Source organism: Pogona vitticeps, chromosome 1 (genome assembly GCF_051106095.1).
Source record: "Pogona vitticeps strain Pit_001003342236 chromosome 1, PviZW2.1, whole genome shotgun sequence".
Classification (NCBI taxonomy): domain Eukaryota; kingdom Metazoa; phylum Chordata; class Lepidosauria; order Squamata; family Agamidae; genus Pogona; species Pogona vitticeps.
In genome coordinates, this window is record NC_135783.1 from 46,353,055 (window position 1) to 46,371,404 (window position 18,350).

The 18,350-nt window shown below is 40.7% G+C and overlaps 1 protein-coding gene across 8 annotated transcripts in view; it reads left to right on the forward strand.

The window, feature by feature from the left end:
• MDGA1 (MAM domain containing glycosylphosphatidylinositol anchor 1) overlaps positions 1 to 18,350 on the forward strand; it is a 379,759-nt gene that overhangs the window by 278,012 nt on the left and 83,397 nt on the right. The window contains exons 15-16 of one of the 8 annotated variants that reach the window (XM_078383036.1): positions 3,098 to 3,174; positions 4,075 to 14,283. The exons of 6 other annotated variants lie outside the window; for them this stretch is intronic. In XM_078383036.1, coding sequence (XP_078239162.1) covers positions 3,098 to 3,174; positions 4,075 to 4,083 — 86 coding nt within the window. In that variant the 3' untranslated portion in view covers positions 4,084 to 14,283. Of the gene's footprint in view, positions 1 to 3,097; positions 3,175 to 4,074; positions 14,284 to 18,350 lie in introns of those variants that run through there. One more of the 8 variants, XM_072991577.2, reaches the window with a different exon arrangement.

Genomic DNA, 18,350 nt, shown 5'->3' on the forward strand with positions numbered 1-18,350 from the left:
TCTTCATTCCTCAGGCATCTGGCTGACATATCATCAAAGATCTTCCTTTAGCACTTGGTTATTTTATCATAGAGATGCTCTGTCTTTAGAAACCTAGAAGCTCTCTCAGACTCCTCATTAAAAAGCCATTTAATTGTCACAGTAGGAACTCACATAGAATTATCTTGCTCACTTCCACTTGTCTGACACTAGGGTTGTAGTTCATCCTATCCTTTCCCCATTCTGTTGTTCAAGGGACATTTTGAAAATGGAAGAAGCCCAAGTGACTGTACACTGGTTTACTTCAGCGTCTTGGACATTTGCCCATTTGCTGTCACGCTCCCCAGCCACACCCCAATTGAAGTCCCAACTTCAAGCTGCTTGTTCATGTCCTTGTCTTAACACCTGTAGGAAGCTGAGATGACAACCTCCTGTAACAATGGCAAGAATAGTTTGAGAAGAAAATTTGATGGTCTATAACAAATTGGTAAATCAGGGATGGTAACATGTGGTCCACAGGTGAAATACAGCATCTCCTGCCCCTCTTGGCAAGGCTTGCCACCACTTTTCCTATGATACTGCCAGGTTCCTGCAATGCTGTGCCAAAAAAGGCAGGAAGCCTGTGCTTTCTTTTCAAATTCTAGCTTTTCCCCATCGCCTCACTGCTGAAATTTATAGCACAGCAGCAGCAATAGGTGGTAGCCCCCTAGTGGGTGGAGGGGAATCCCAGTGAATCTTCCCACCCTACCTGCAGGTAGTAAACCTGTACGTCCACTCATGCAATAAAGGAACACATGCCAATGGATGAGAGGTGGTTAAATCAGCAGATCTTATTTAGAACTCATGTGGTGTTATGAGAACAGGGCTGGCAGCTCATCCCCTTTTGCTGTGTAGTAGGAACTGACTGTCTCTCAGAGAACCTGCTTCCTTGTAATGTTAATAGGGGACGTTTCAGTTGTCACTGAAAATTTACAAGTATAGAGACTGGGCCTATCAAAAGTAAGCTGACTCCAAATGCACTGCAGCAAAAAAAAAAAAGCTATGGAGACATTAGAACAAGGTATGATGCTAAGAAACGTGTTTTATATCCTGAAATGGAAACTAAGATTCTCCCCAGATTGTCAGTATTAACTGGAAGATAACCAGTCCTTCCACTGTCCAAATGTTGGAAGTCTGATGACTTGACCAGTTTTATCAAACTACAAGTTGAATTGTGGACTTGGCTGTAGCAAGGACAAAAGAAACTGGACTGAATTGACCAAAGGATTTTGATTCCTTTAGAACAGTAGTTCCTAACCTTGGGCTTCTCAAGTGTACTTGAACTGCAGCTCCCACAAACCTTCACCACCAGCTGTACTGGTCAGAGTTTCTGGAAGCTGCAGTCCAAGAATACCTGGGTTACCCAAGGTTGAGAACCATTGCTTAAGTTTAGATCATCACAATATGGCAGACAAACCATAGTGTTCCTTGTCAAGTTGTCCATGTGTATTATGCATACCCACAATGTAGTGTGGCAGAGTCTAATTACACCATGGAAGGAGACTACCTACAACTGACATGTATTTATTTTTTTAATAACCATTTTATTACCTTTTTTCCCTTTCCTATTCTTTGCTGCATGACTCAAAAAGCTAGTTTACTCTCCACAATTTGACTATAAAATATCCATAGCCATCCAGGTAAATCTTCCCTGAGAGACTTCCCAGACATTGCTCGTTTATAATAGATATGACGAAAGAGGGAAACAGAATACAAATGGAGCTTTGTAGCCAAAGTATAAAATATTCAGTAACTAACAGAGTAGGGTGATGTTGAATATCTCTCAGTTGAGCGGACAACTGGGTGGAGGGGAGTTCTCTGGGGGCCATTCCCATTCCTTTTAATTTATTTAGCTGCACCTCATCCACACAGAGACATACATTCTCTTTTGTGCAGTCTTCTTTCCTGTCTCTTTTTCACTTTTTCTCTTGCCATCTTTGAATTAGAATTTCCCTTGACTGGGTGATCCACAGACGACTTGAAATACCAAGAAACTGAGGTAGAAAATTCTGGGGTTCCCAGAATCTGTATTGCAGGATAGCAGTTCTTACCAGGAAGTTGTTTATTGAACCAGAAAGAATTTTATAATAAGCTCAAACCAGACAACTTGTGAAAGTCACTTCAGGTGTTCCTACACTTTACAGATTTTTATGACAACACTAAGATATTGTGGCAGTGTTTTTAAGGACACAGTACAGAGAATTTGCACTCATGGTTCATTCTCCTCTTTTTGGGCCCAGTTGAAAGTGTTGCTCTGTAGGCATGGAATTGCAGAGGTGCAGCTTCCTTTCTGCACAGGAAGCTAGAGTGGAGCTAGGCCTATCCTAGGCTTTAGGTGAGCTACATTTAGGCCTCTGTGGGTGCGAATCAAGTGGAAATCTGAGAATGGAGAATAATGGCATTGTTTAGTCCAAAAAAAAATCCAAAAATCCTATGCCTATTGCCTTTAAAGTGAATCAAACCTGCAACTGTAACAGATCTGTCCTTAATATTAGGTAGAGCAAGGATGCTATCTTCAATACCAGATGTTGAGAGTACAGGTGTGTGTTGAAAGTTGCTAACTTTCACTTACTACAAAAGTCTACTGTTCTCATGTCCCAAATAGAAATAAATTCCAGCATTCACTTCAGCCAACAAAATGTTTTCATCCAGGCCTGGATGTAAGGGATATTTAAAGCATTCTGCTCCAGCTCAATTTTTTTTTTTTTTTTTTTTTGGTAGATGATTATTGTGGCTTTGGCAATAAGAAGGGGGAAAAAACCCTTTTTCTGTCATGCCATAGCAGCTTTGGGATGTTACTTCACCACCTGTGTGCCTAGCATATAATTTACTAAGTTTAAAGCAGGGTAAGAGTTTTTTGTTTGCCAGGCTTTTAATGTTTAAATGATTTATGTTGCTGATAGAAGTATTTCACTGCTTACTGCTGCTTTTTTATTTTTTGATGTGCTTTTATTGATTGCTCCAGGTTTTATTTTTTGTTGTTGTTTTTCTCAATTGTTAGCAGCTGCCTTTAAAGTTGTTGAAATAATACAAGGAGGAATATATTTTTAATTAATTAATTCACTCATTAATTGGACAGATAGGAAAGGAGACCGATGGAGGAGGCAAATACTGGGAATGAGATACAATGGGGAAAGGATGGTTGACCATATAGAGGTAAAATTTTAGTTTTTATCCCAGGTTCTTTGATACTATAAGACTGATAAATTAAACTGATTATATAAGAGAGACTTACTTCATACAGATTTTTTTTATTGTTATTAAAGATCTGTCTATGTCTCAAAGTGGGGTGAGAGGTCATATGCAGGGACTACCTCTATGGCCTTACAAAAGTATTCATAGGCATCCTTCAGTGTCGAGAGACTATGGAAATGTGCTTTGTATGGAGGACTTGGAACAGTGTCTATTCAACGCTGTATGTGCAGCTGGAGTGTCCTCTCCAGAGCATGAAACCTGAGTAAAATAATGTGGAGGATAGGCTGTTACCCAAGCAGCAAATCCCCCCTCTCCACGTCACTGAAATAGTCCAATGGAAAGACAAGAGCCAATAAAACTGGTTCCAGCGACGTCACAGGAGTTGCCAGAATGACACAAACTGCCTCCGGGACTCCGGCTCCGGATTTTGCCTCGAGGTTAACTCCTGAAGCCTTTTCCATCAGTGGATATAGCCACAAGGCAGTGGAAGTTTGAAATTGGAGTTTTCCTTCTCCTAGATGGGCTGCCTTTCCAGGCTGACAAGTATGTATCCACATAGTGGAATATGCAATGAACGTTTGATATCTCATGTCCTGAAGTATTGCCCACCTCTAATCCAGGGATGGTTCACGTCCTTGTGAAATTCTCAGTAATAGTAGGTTGAGAACTAGATGAACAGCCAGTGTGAACATGGAGGGGGGATGCTTTTCTGCCTGCTTAGTTCATCATTTAATACATTGATTAGATTTCCCATTGTTTCTTAAATTAAGAACAGTACCCCAATTTAAAACCTCCTGTTTTTACGATTTTATGATCAGCTTATGCCTTCTTGTGGTGTCCAAAATCATACAGTATTTACAGACACTGTGACCAGACTTGGTGCCCTTACTTGGCAAAGAAGAACACAGCAATGCAGTGGAAGCAGGAAGGAGAAGAAAGAAGGTAGCAGAGGCCACAGAGAAGCACATAGCAAGCAAGCAAGAGAGTGGAGGTGTGAGGGTACAAAGAAAGAAAAAATCAGCAGAAATCAGAGGGGAACACACAGCAAAGCAAGCTAGGGAATATGGCAGAGGTCAGAGGGGAGCATCCAGTAAGCAAGCAAGATAATAGAGGTGTGAGGGGGAAATGATAAAAAGGAGGAAGATGGAAGGAAGCACCCTGGAAGCAAGCAAGAGAGAGGAGATATATTGAGAGAAGACAGCAGAGGTTTCATTTATAAGGCATAAAAATTCTACAGAAACCAGATCCCTGCTCTAACACTGACCCTGAGGGGGAAAACAGGGTTCAACTTTCAAGGCCTTGCTTTGCAACTGCCATCACAGAACTAGTTATGTTCTGCTGTAATTGTCACACATGAGACTAGAAGAGTGCCAGTAGCTAGAATAATGACTTGCCCATGATAAACATATGAATGCATACCTAACTTCACTGAAAACCCTTATAATATGGTTCAATTCTTACTGGCCTGAGGTTTACAAAACAATGTATCTGGTGTAGCATTGGATTTATTGATCTCCAGCTTAGCTAGTTGTGGACAAAAATAAAAACCTTTCAGTGACTTTTAAGTTAGCTTTGTATTAATTATGAGAAAGGTATGGACACAGGCTGGACCCTGTTGGTTTCCTACATACATGTAAAGGAAAACATGAAAGTCACAGTGGCTTGTTGTTGTTTGGTCATTAAGTCATGTCCGACTCTTCGTGACCCCATGGACCAGAGCACGCCAGGCCCTCCTGTCTTCCACTGCCTCCTGGAGTTGGGTCAAATTCATGTTGGTAGCTTTGATGACACTGTCCTACCATCTCGTCCTCTGTCGTCGCCTTAACACTTTCTCAACATCAGAGTCTTTTCCGGAGAGTCTTCTTTTCTCATGAGATGGCCAAAGTATTGGAGTCTCAGCTTCAGGATCTGTCCTTCCAGTGAACACTCAGGGTTGATTTCCTCCAAAATGGATAGGTTTGTTCTGCTTACAGTCCAGGGGGCTCTCAAGAATCTCCTCCAGCACCACAATTCAAAAGCATCAATTCTTCACCTTCAGCCTTCTTTATGGTCCAACTCTCACTTCCATACATTGCTAGTGGAAAGACCATAGCTTTGACTATGCGGACCTTTTTTCGGCAAGGTGATGTCTCTGCTTTTTAAGATGCTGTCTAGGTTTGTCATTGCTTTCCTCCCAAGAAGCAGGTGTCTTTTAATTTTCTGGCTGCTGTCTCCATCTGCAGTGATCATGGAGCCCAAGAAAGTAAAATCTGTCACTGCCTCCGTATCTTCCCCTTCAATTTCCCAGGAGGTGATGGGACCAATGGCCATGATCTTAATTTTTTTTTTTTATGTTGAGCTTCAGACCATTTTTTGCACTCTCCTCTTTCACCCTCATTAAGAGGTTCTTTAATTCCTCCTCCCTTTCTGCCAACAGAGTGATATCATCTGCATATCTGAAGTTGTTGATCTTTCTTCCGACAATCTTAATTCCAGTTTGGGATTCCTCCAGTCCTGCCTTTCGCATGATGTATTCAGCATATAAGTTAAATAAGCCGGGGGACAATATACAGCCTTGTTGTACTCCTTTCCCAATTTTGAACCAATCAGTTGTTCCATATCCAGTTCTAACTGTTGCCTCCTGTCTCACATATAGATTTCTCAGATGATAGATAAGGTGGTCAAGCACTCCTATTTATTTAAGAACTTTGCATAGTTTGCTGTGGTCCACAGAGTCAAAGGCTTTTCTGTAATCAATGAAGCAGAAGTAGATGTTTTTCTGGAACTCCCTGGCTTTCTCCATAATCCAGCACATGTTAGCAATTTGGTCTCTAGTTCCTCTGCCCATTTGGTCTCTAGAACCCAGCCATTTCCTGCAGCCATGACTATTGGCTGAAATCCTGTTGCTTGGTGTAGTAAGTGGCTCTAGAATAGGCCCATTGAATCAAGTGAGGAATTGATGAGTCAACTCGTCCTTCAGGTCCTTTGATTCAAATGGATCTACTGTAGATTTATTTTATTTATTTTATTTATATCCCGCCTATCTAGTCACTTAAGACCACTCTAGGCGGCTAGATGTGACTTACTTTAGCATTGTAGGTCGCAACCAGAGTAGGCCCATTAGAATCAATATAATTTATGAAGGAGTTGTCTCACCAAATCCCCAGATTCAATCTACTTAATGTATTGCAACTCACTATATTAAGAACAGGATCTGAACCACTGAGTTAGTTTAATGGGGACTGATTGTCATAGGCAAATAATACAGTGGTGCCTCGACTTACAACCATAATCTGTTCCAGAACATGGACGTAACTCAAAACAGTCATAAGTTGAAGAATGCATGGGAATGTGATTAATCCGTTCCGGCCAAAAAAAAAAATGACACCAAAAAAATAAAAATAAAACACTGCAAGTCCCATAGGAACGCGCTGGGGCTGCAAACACACACACACAGAGACACACACACAGACACACACCCCAAAAATAAAAAGAGCAAGTTCCACGCTGGGACTGCAAACAAAAATCACCTAAAAACAAACAACACAGCACAACTCGAAGCTCTGACTACAGGTTGAAGCCAAATTTTGCGGCCGGAGCTGATCGTTACTCAAAATGGTCTTAAGTAGGGACGGTCGTAAGTCGAGGCACCACTGTATAATGAAACCACAGGTAAAGTAAAATACAAAAAAAAAATACACAAAGCTTCACTACAAGCAACATATAACATCTGTTTTTAATACTTAAAATTGTAAAACATAAGCCTTTGAGCTATTCTTTTCCAAATAAATTTTCATACATCCTACAATGCAGCTTCTCAGAGGTACTTCCACTTTCTTTAGATTGTAAGCCTGCAGGCAGCGTTGGTTCTTTTTAGCATAATTATAGTATAGTATTGAGTCCTTGAGGCACCTTTAAATAATAAATAGTATTATTATTAGCTGTTCCAGAAATTCCAGTGGAATAGAAGCTGAGCTATTAGTTACTGAAAAGCACACAGCAAGAACTGCGTAGTAAACATAGCTTATGCATAGCAGCATTTGTTGCAGAGTTTTAAAATTCCTTTTTGCTGTGCAGTAGAAGTACAGAGCTCCACAGAGAATAATAGCTACAAGTTCCCAAAGTCCACCCCTTTCTCATTAACTGGCACATAAAGTCTCAATAACTCACTCTGAAACATTTGCAGGGGAAAGGAGAAAAAAACATTTATTTACTTACAGTTGCTTGAAATTACAGATTTGTGTATGCTGCTTTCTTTACTGGACTCATACTTAGCAACCAACTGAACTGATCAACTGCAAACAAACAACTGCCGCCAACCAAAGAAAGAGAGGAAAGAACACTCAGCAGAGAGGTGGGGCTATCTTTGAAATCAAAGGCTGGAAGAAACAATTGGTCAGTGCAGGAAAGATGCACAATCACTTCAGCCCAGGAAAGTCCCTCCCAGCCACATGAACTACAGGCAGCATGCAAGGCTGCAAATAAAACTTCGGCAGCATAAGCTTCATTCAGTTGTTATGTGCTGTAAATTAACAAAACCTGCGTGGGGACAGAAGGTACCAGTCCCATCCACTTCTCTTATTCCTCTTCTCCTGTGAGGAGCAGCTCTCTCTGAAGAAGGAACTTGTGGAGACATCATTGGGGACCCTGATTTTTTAGGGTCCCTTTTTGTATGGAGACCCTTTACAGTATGGGAAAAACTGTTCTCTTCAGACTAGACACAGATGACAAAGCGAGCAGGGCTTTCGCACTGTCCTCCTTTAGAAATATCCAGCAGGGCCCCACGGATTTTACACGGGCATCCCAGTTTCCATGCCCTGCCTCTTTGCATGGTCTCCCACTCAAAGGAGGAGACAAGCGCTGCTTCAGATAGGGTACCCTCAGGAAAAGGCAGGGTGCAGAAGCTAGGGCACCCATGCAATACCTCTGGGCCCAGTCAGCTGAACTGTGCCGAACCACGGTAAGTCCCCATCTGTATTAACAAGCATGTGTCCTCCTCCTTATTACCTGAAGCAGCAATGTAAGCAAGGAAATAAATGAAATGAATTGAAATCTGTAGCACAGCTTGGCTTTCCTTGAACCTTCTTACACCCTTTCCTGCTTCTACCTATAAAGTCTTCAAATTGGGTTTTATTAAGATACAAAACCACAAATATGGACCTGCAGAAAAGGAAGGGGGAGAGAATCAGTTCATTCAATCAGCTCCAATACGTGGCCTCTCTCCCCTTTTTCTAGCCCTTGCATACACATGTACATTACTTGCAATCTTTCCCTTTCTCTCTCAGACACACAAACACACACAAAAACATAACTCAGACTTGTGAACATTCCATGCCATGAGGAAAAGGTTGTGGGCCCTCAGCACTGACACATACAGTGCAGCGAGCAAGCATAGACCAGACATAGGAAACATTTGGGTTTCCCACAGTCCCATAGAAAGCATAGGCAATGGTCATGATTGTGGTGATTCTGAGAGTCGCAGGCCAAAAGATAATAAAGGTAAAGGTTCCCCTTGACATTTAGTCCACTCATGTCCGACTCTAGGGGGTGGTGCTCATCCCCGTCTCCAAGCCATAGAGCCAGCATGTGTCCATAGACAGCTTCCATGGTCATGTGGCCAGCACGACTAGAAACGGAACACCGCTACCTTCCCACCGTGGTGGTACACTGGTGCCCCCCTTAACGATTACCCCGTTTAACGATGAAATTGCTTCACGATGTATTATTTGTGATCGCTATTGTGATCACAAAATGATGATTGAATGGGGGTTTTTCGTTTCACAATGATTGGTTCCCTGCTTTGGGAACCGATTTTTTGCTTTATGACGATCAGAAAGCAGCTGATAGTCAGGTTTCAAAATGGCCGCCCACTGTTCAAAATGGCTCCCCGCTGTGCTTAGGATGGATTCCTCGCATTACAGGCACCAGAAAATGGCCACCCTATGGAGGATCTTCGCTGGACGCTGAGGTATTTTTCCCATTGGAACGCATCGAGTGGTTTTCAATGCGTTTCAATGGGCTTTTTACTTTTGCTTGACGACGATTTTGTTCTGTAGCAATTTCACTGGAACGGATTAACGTTGTCAAGCGAGGCACCACTGTACCTATTTATCTACTTGCATTTACATGCTTTCGAACAGCTAGGTTGGCAGGAGCTGGGACAAGCGACGGGAGATTACTCCACAGCACCACCATGTCTCTTGGCCAAAAGATAAACACTTCTTATCCATGACACAGATACGTGCCATGCAGTTGCACACAGAATACAAACACAACGCTGCCATCAACATCATCCTTCCTCTCAGTCATTTTTCCACTCTCTCCTATCCTCTTCTTCCTTTTGCCTAGTACCTAATGGGAAGCAGCTGGTGAAAATGAGGTACAGTACTTTAATTGCCCCAGTGGTCGAAAGGTCTAGCCAGAGATGATCTGAAGCTGTCCTCGGGTGAAATTAATTGGAAGATTTAGGTAAATCACAGCAGATAAACAGGGAATAAGATCCATAAAATGAAGGCACAATATAAAAGCAACCAAAGGAAAATCAATTAATTTCTAATATAATACAGTGCAATGGTGAAATGAAAAGTGCAAAGCGGAACAACCTGTATGAAAGTACCAGATAAAAGTACATTTGTGCAAAATTAGCCACAGTTAGCCCTTTATAAAACATTCTATTTTCCCTAATCTTCCACCAGCCCTCCTGTTGAGGCTCACTATGTTCCAGCTGAGAAAGAACATAGTGAGAAAGAAAGACACATAACTTCTTATTCCTAGGAACAGGTTCCTGAAGATACAGAGGAATGTGCAGAAGTACTGATCCAAAAACTTCAGGTGGGGAAAATGAGAAGGAAAAATATTAAAATGTAAAATGAAGTAGTGAAATCACCGGTGTACTGTATGTGTGTGTGTAAGGAATAAATAATAAAAGACAGTAAGGAAGGTGTAGAATCTCCCAGAAGGAATAGTCTACTCCATTGTTAGAAATGAGGCTTCTCTCAGAATCAAAACAAAGGCTCAAAGGCGCCAGAGCAAAAGTAAAAACTGCATAAGTAAACTGAAAAGCATTTGCATGTGAGCATGAATATGAGTGTGAATGAATATGACTATGATACTGTGTCTCAAGCAACAATTGCTTTTTGCTCCAATGAAGTTCCTAATTTTCCTGCATTCTTGTTGGCTTCCTTACCTTTATCTAAAATTCAGTTCTAAAAAGACAACATCTTAAAAATCAGAGACATCACCTTGCTGACAAAGGTCCACATAGTCAAAGCTATGGTTTTTCCAGTAGCGATGTATGGAAGTGAGAGCTGGACTATAAAGAAGGCTGACCGCCAAATAATTGATGCTTTTGAATTGTGGTGTTGGAGGAGGCTCTTGAGAGTCCCCTGGACTGCAAGGAGAACAAACCTATCCATTCTGAAGGAAATCAACCCTGAGTGCCCACTGGAAGGACAGATCCTGAAGCTGAGGATCCAGTACTTTTGCCATCTCATGAGAAGAGAATACTTCCTGGAAAAGCCCCTGATGTTGGGAAAGTGTGAAGGCAAGAGGAGAAGGGGACGACAGAGGATGAGATGGTTGGACATTGTCATCAAAGCTACCAACATGAATTTGACCCAACTCCGGGGGGCAGTGGAAGACAAGAGGGCCTGGTGTGTTTTGGTCCATGGGGTCACGAAGAGTTGGACACGACTTAACGACTGAACAACAACAAGATGGCAAGCTTGGAGGAAAAGTGCATTGTACCACCTTTCTTTATTTCCAGAAGGTAAATCATCCCTTTGTTCTTGCAGCGGACAATATTACTGTAGTATCTTATAAGGATATATTCTGGGCCTGGAGCCACTGAAAGTATCCAATCTTATAGCCTGTCCATACTTTTCTATTGTCTTCCAGCTCAGCCAGAGCCTTGTTGCCAACAGCAATCATGCATCTGTCTTTCTTTGCGCAGTCCATCATGCAGAAGTCCAGGCTGGAAAGACTCGTCAGCTCGTTTTTGCCAACATAACAAGAAACAGTCAGTTATACTGTTTATGAAACAAACCAAAGATTTCCTTGATGCCCTTCAATACGCAGCTATTCCACTGTTTGACAGACAATATAGCTGGAGGCCAGTTCAGTCCACATATCCACAGGCCTTTTGCCCATGTATCTTTATAGCTAAAAATTGCACCTGATTAACAGCAGGGAGTCAAGATGAAAAAAAAAACCTTGTTAATTTCTTGATCCTCATTAATTAAGATTGTTTTGAGCTAACAGGACACCTGAGTGATAATTTTTCAAGCCCTGCAAGATTCTTTATCTCCAGCTGAGAGCAGGGTGGGGGAACACTATGGCATGTTCACATTGAGAAGCCCAAGAGACAACAAAGCAAGCTCAAAACAACTGGCTGGTTGTCAAAAAAATGATGCAAACAACCATGTAGTGCTTCTAATCCTTAAAAATCCAGGTGACAAAGGAGCAACCACTGATGTTCTGCAGAAGTAGCATTATTTCTGTCGATGCATTATTTACATTGAAGTGGTGCTTCGTGCTGTTTTGCTTACATTTGCACAGAAAACCTTATCATTCTCTTCTCTTGTTGAGAATCCGACAAAGGACCTCACCCTATCGCAAAACAAAGTAAATGGTTTTGGGAGGAAAAAAAGAAGGCTTTACATGCCTAGCAGATACAGATGGCCGGCAGTAACTAAATCAAATACCTTTGCTCTCTTCAGAGTTAGGGAAGAAGAATTTTAGATTTTTGAACATGCTGAGGTGAACTATTTTCGGAAGATAAATCCAGAAATCCACCCACAACCTTCTCCCCTTTCAAAAAGAACCAACCTCTGTCAATTCGGTCAATTTATTTATTTATTTATTAGATTTCTATCCCACCCTCTTAGACAAAGTCTGCTCCGGGCAGGTTCCATTAAACATTGTAAACTATAACAGTTAAAAACAATTCAAAACAATAGTGATTAGTAATGCTTAGTAATGCTCAAGATGGGAAAACAGAAAATTATAATAAAAATAATAATGGACAATGGCTTTCCGTTCTCCTCCTCCTCTGCTTCCCTGGTCCAGTTTTATTTTTAGCACTTAGCATCAATGTTTTTAGTGTGCTTCTTATCACAGGGCACTTGGGAGGCAGTATCTGTCATATATGGTGATAACCCACTGCCCGCTACTAGCATCCCACTTGCTTCACTTCCCAGCACTGAACACTGAATTTTCTGGAATGTATAATTTTATGGTACTTGAGAATATAAAACAATGAAAGCTTGAATTTAATGGGGTGGAATTGTTGGGTTTTTTTTTTCCTTATATTAAAAAGGCTTTAATTTTTAATGTTGAGACTGCACTATTCTGGACTATATGTGGCAAAATATACGCATTTGTACTACAAAGAACATATAATGTTTTAAATGTTACATAATGTATTTTAATGATGAAAGCAAAGCATTGTCTTCCTCTCCCTTCTCTCCTTCTGCTTTCCTGGGTTTGTCCTGTTGCTTTTCCAGCACGTAGTAGTGTATCGGCCTTCACAGATATCCAGTCCAAGAAGGCACTAGTAGGTCATATGCAAAACTTTGAATACTCTAGTGGATGCTAAGGAGGAAAAAGTCAGATATAATTTTGCAGGTATTTGTGCCCTTTATTTTCTTACTTGTGGAGAAGGGCAAAGAGCCATGTGGAGCATTAAAATCTGGTCCTTGCCTTCAACCAAATTACTGGAAATCCTATTCAACTACCTGCCTTTGCTGTTTTGTCTCTCATATTTTGAAGAATATTATACTCTGTCTTGAATGTCCTAGAACTTGCAGGAGTTGCCCCTTTCTAATTCTTGATCTTCTTGTTCATCAATGTACAGTGGTGCCTCGCTTCACGGGGATAATTCGTTCCGTTCAAATTGCTGTTTTGCGATAGCAAAAGCGATCGCAAAAACTTCATCGTCAAGCGATTTCCTCATCTACCAAGGTAATCGTCAAGCAAGGCACCACTGTAACCCATAAACATGAAGAAATACACTTAGGCTTGTATTTGGGAAAAAATCATTAAGGTCTCTTCAAACTGGATTTGCCCATTTCCACACCTCCTAGAATTAACAGAGAACTGAATACAATTGGCAGGTGGAAATCCATATATTTCCAGTCACTTGATGCTTTTAATGCAAAAAAGAAAGAAAAGTCTTTGACATTAAATACATTTACTTGTGCACACTTCCCCCTGCAGAAACTGCCACAGCTATTTGTTGAGTTGCCAGTTGTGAACCTGGTCACTCCTGGGCTCTCACACATGTAAATATTGAATGATATACCAGTCTGAGAGTTGTCAACCAATATTTAGTATATCTAAGCTTGGTTCAAGCTAGTGTATTACCAAAATCTCAATACAATAAGGGGTCTTGTTTTTAAAAGAAGTAAATGTGAGATTATTTGCACTTTGAACAACAAAAGCTGTCAATCATTACAAGTAGAAATGTTTGACTTTGTTTCCTCAGTGGTATGTATGCTTTGCCCAGTGACATAAATGACAGCTTGGAAAGGGGAAGGTAGAGGAAAATGTAGTGGCTCTCTACCATTGCTGTGGTCCTGAACAGAATTGGGGAGGGGGGGCACATGCCATTTGTTTTATACTGCAACAGATCTAAAAACAGATCTTTGCATATCCAGATTGGTCCTAATATTTGTGTATAAGGCCTAAATCCAGTCGCTATTCCCAAGCAGAATAGACTCATTGATAATGTTTGTTTTGACTTATATACTGGCCATAGTGCTAGCGCACTCTTTAGGCAGTTTACAACACAATTCTGCAAGAAACACTTTGCCCCCCACCCCACCCCAGTGAACTGAGTACTTATTTTCCTGATCTCTGAAGGATGGAAGGCTGAGTTAACCTTGAGCTGGTTACCTGAATCCATTGGGATCGAACTCAGGTCATGGGCTTGAAATGTGCCACTGGACTCATTGTATAAATTGAGTTATGAATTTAAGAATTGAGTGGGTCTGCTTTGCTTGAGACTATAGGGACTAGCAGTTGGTTCATGGGTCTGCTTTATTAGGGCTAGCAACTATGTTTAGGCCAAACTAACCCCAAGAGAGAGAGAGAGAGAGAGAATCTCTTTAATGATAATTATGTGTGCATTTTTAAAACGAATGCATGCTTTCTTTGTAAAAAAAATTATTTGTGTACATTTTATAAATGTGCAATGTTTTCTGCATATGTTTTTTTCAAATAGCTGTATGTTGTCAAACATTTTTTCATTCTTTCACCGAAAGCATCAGGAGTCTGGAAATGTGTTGGTTTTCAACTGCACAGTGAGTTTGGTTCTCTTTTCAACTCTAGGAGATGTGGAAATGTGTAAAACCATTTTTGGGAAAAAAAATCATTCCTTGCACATTCCAAACAAACCTAAGTGTATTTCTCCAGAAGCATAAAGAAACACGTTTGCAAGTTTCACTGAGAGACAAGGAGTAAGCACTGTGGAAGATACAGAATATGAACATAGGAAGAAGAGAGATTTAGTTGAAATTGTCTGTGTACTGTGTTCACTCACTTTAATCTTCCTTTCCTACCATCAAGCCATCCCCTTAGTGGCCAAGCCTGCTTTCTCCATTCTTACCATGTACTGTACTCACAATATTGGATACGAATGCAGCAACTCCTTTATGAAGTTTAGACATGCTGCTAAAGCCTTTTTATTTATTGATGTAGTTCATTCATGGGTGATGAACATTTTTCTGTCTTTTAACCACATACTCCTTGACTTTGCTACTTTTTGTGGTTATTTACAAAATGACAATTTACCGCATAACATTTTCAGTATATTTTAAAACTGAAAATTGGTTAACCTGGAAATCATAAACATACTTCCAAGGGAGTAACGCCATTGAGAGCTCCTGTAATATAGTGGTTGAGAGTCAGTGGCAAGGATGAAGAGAGAGCCATTCTTTCAACTTATTGGCGTAAGAGGGAGGTATAAATGTAACAAATAAACAAATAGAACACTGTGAGGCAGCTTTAATGTAAGCCTGCATAGAATGAAGCTGTAGGCTGTAATGCTTTTAGGCTATAGTTCAAAATAATAGAACTAATCTCATTCTGAGAAAGTATGCACATTATATATATATATATATTTAAAGAAAGATAACCTGTCTTGCCATCTTCTGTTTTCTGTGGCAGGGAAAACCTTGAGAAGCCAGCATTCCTGCATCATTTTTATGGGTCTTGTTGTTAGTCAAAATAGACACAGTTCTGATACAGAGAATGGCTTCTTCCAGAAAGAACAGAAGCTTTCAAGAAGCCGAAGAATTTAAAGGCTGCTTTCATAACTGCAGCCTGGTTACCGCTCAGGGCTGGAGGCATTTCATTATTTATTCAGTTCTTGAAATCTCTAGATGCAAAACTTATCAGGCACTTAGGAAAGATTAGGAAGAAAATGGGAGTTCTGATTCCTTTCTGGTGTTCCTGGAGCACCTCTTAGTTTTCTGGGTGGGGCATGAACTGCTTTGCTGGTTAAATAACAATCCATGCAATTCCTTCACCTCCTAAAATAGTTCATCTATCCATATGGTAACTTATTCAAATCCATGTAAATTCGAAGTGACCCATCAAGATGAGAGGAAAAGTTTAAGATTGATAGTCCAACCTGAACAGTATGCCACCTTGCATTTAATCCACATAGGTTAAAACAAAATAACCCAGTTGTACATATAGGTCAGGAAAAAAATTTAACTGGCTGACAGTAAGGTACAAAATGTGTGCTGTATGTCAGATCACAGAATCACAAAGTTCAAAGGAACATCAAAGGTCATCTACTGCAGCCTTTAGCTGATGCAGAAAAGCTGCTTGGGCAACATCCTTCATGGGTAGCAATCCAGTCTCTCCTTAAAAACCACTACAAAAGTGTCTCCACCTCATTCCAAGGTGAAAAGAGGGTCATTCTGCTGTATAACTGTTTATACCATCAGGAGGATCTTCCAAGTGCCTAATCAGAACTGAAGTTCTTCTAAGTCAATCCCTTTTGTCTTGACCCAGATAAATGTGTTGATTTTTAAAAAAAAACTATACAACCCATGATCGTTATCTTAATAATCAGTGATTTATTAGTTACATCTATCTCACCCTTCTTCCAGTGTACTCAAGGTGGCAACCACAGCTCTCATCCTCCCTGCTTTGTTCTCCTAACAATCCAGTCAGATACGGCAGACTAAAAGCAAAAAAAGACCGGGCCAATAATAATCATTGCAATTCATAGCTCAGAGTGGATTAGAATCTGGATCTCCCAAGTCTCAGTGTAACATTCCAGTTGTATACTATAGTAGCTGCTTTGAGGAGTGAGAGCTAAAGAATGAATTCATAAACTCCATGTCCACAAGAACAAATGTGACAAATTCAGTTGCTTTGAGAGATGCAGTGAATTGATCTTCTGACTGAAATAACATTGAGCACATCATTTTTTTTCATCGCTCTGGATGCACTACAGCCTGTCTGTAGCTCATTTAAATATGCCATCGTGCATTTAATCTACATAGGTTAAAACAAAATAACCCAGTTGTACAAATAGACCATAGAACAAAATATGTGCCATCCACAGAGCAGCTAACTAGGTTAGTCATATACTAGATATGATACTAGCATGTGATTCCATCAAACAAAAATGTTGATCACTTAACATGCAGTTATGGCAGGCTGTTTTGTATTTTCATTAAAAACAAATTTTAACAGTGGAGGGAACTGCCAAGTACACAACAGGCCACACAATCTAAGACAGAATTGCATTTGCTTTGTTTGATGACAAGGCCAGGGTGTGGCCAACTAGGTCTTAATACCTTGAGTTTCCTTCATGTCAGAAATTCCCCATAAACACAAAGCTCTGCTCTGTTAACATCCCAAGAAAAAAATTTGTTCGTAGAACACCTAGTCTATACTAAAGCCAATATACTTCAAGCTGGAGTGACAGAACAGAACTGTAACAGAGACCAGGAAAAGTCAGTAGAGTGGCCTAGAAAGAGCAGAGAGTCTATGCTTTCTTTTAATGAAGCTAGAAGGGCAGCTTTTTAATGAAATCCTTCCATTTATGTGTGGGAGGCTATACATCTAATGTACATGTAATTTTGTAATGAATATACTGGTTAGAACTTTTCTATACGGACTATGAAAACCAGCCATAACTATCTACAGCTGTCTACAGGAGCAATTTTCTTCCTCTTCTGACTCAGCATCTCTTAAGACACAGCGTGAAAGTGAACCGAGCAACTGAGTTCTCTCTGTCTCAGTTCTCTCTCTCTCTCTCTCTCTCTCTCTCTCTGCCTGCCTTGCTCTCTTTGAACCTTACACAGGCTACACCTGTGAAACAGACTTCCACTTCATTTTGACAAGGCACTGAATTGAATACAATGCTTGCACAAAAGGAGGTAGGGACACAGAGAGAGGTAGGCCTTTGCCCTAAGTGTCTGTTGGAGCTGAGATGAAAGCTGTAAAAGCTGAGGAAGAATGGTGGGGCAGAGAAACGGCTGGTTGTTGAATGGCACCACTGAGGGGGATGGTTTGGGCAGGAACAAAGCATGCTAGAGAACCAGCATTAGTTACATAGGGATGTCAGGGTGCATCAGATGTGTACCAGAAAGGGATATCTTCTCACTTTCTACTCATGTCAAGAATTCACCTACAAATATAAAGTCAGTATCCAGAGAGGAGAATTCTTTAGGTAATTTAAAGTGGGAGTCCAAGGCATTATGTGGAGGGCTTTGTGTGAGGACTGCTCAGAAGCTGCTCATTGGGACCAGTTGTAGGATGCACATCTTACCAGTGTTCATCATATTGTGTTGTAGTGGTGCATACTATGTGAGCAAACATAGCCGCTATGCAGCTTCGCCCATCCCCTGGTCAAATTCCTGCAAAAAGTGATCAGTGAGTAGTTACACAAGCCTATCTGGTTTGCTGTTATTTGCTGTTATAAACCCACTGATGAGTTTAAATAAAATGTGGCACTACAGTCTTTCTAACAGGTCTTGTCTTCAAAATTTCAGATTCTTTTGTCTCTATATATCTTGTATTTTGATTGGTACAGGATGGTGGTGGTGATGATGCTGTTAATGTTTTTTGTTAGTTCATGTGTAAAATCTCTTGAAGTTCAGTGTAACAGTTGGGATCAGGAATAGAGATGGGCACGA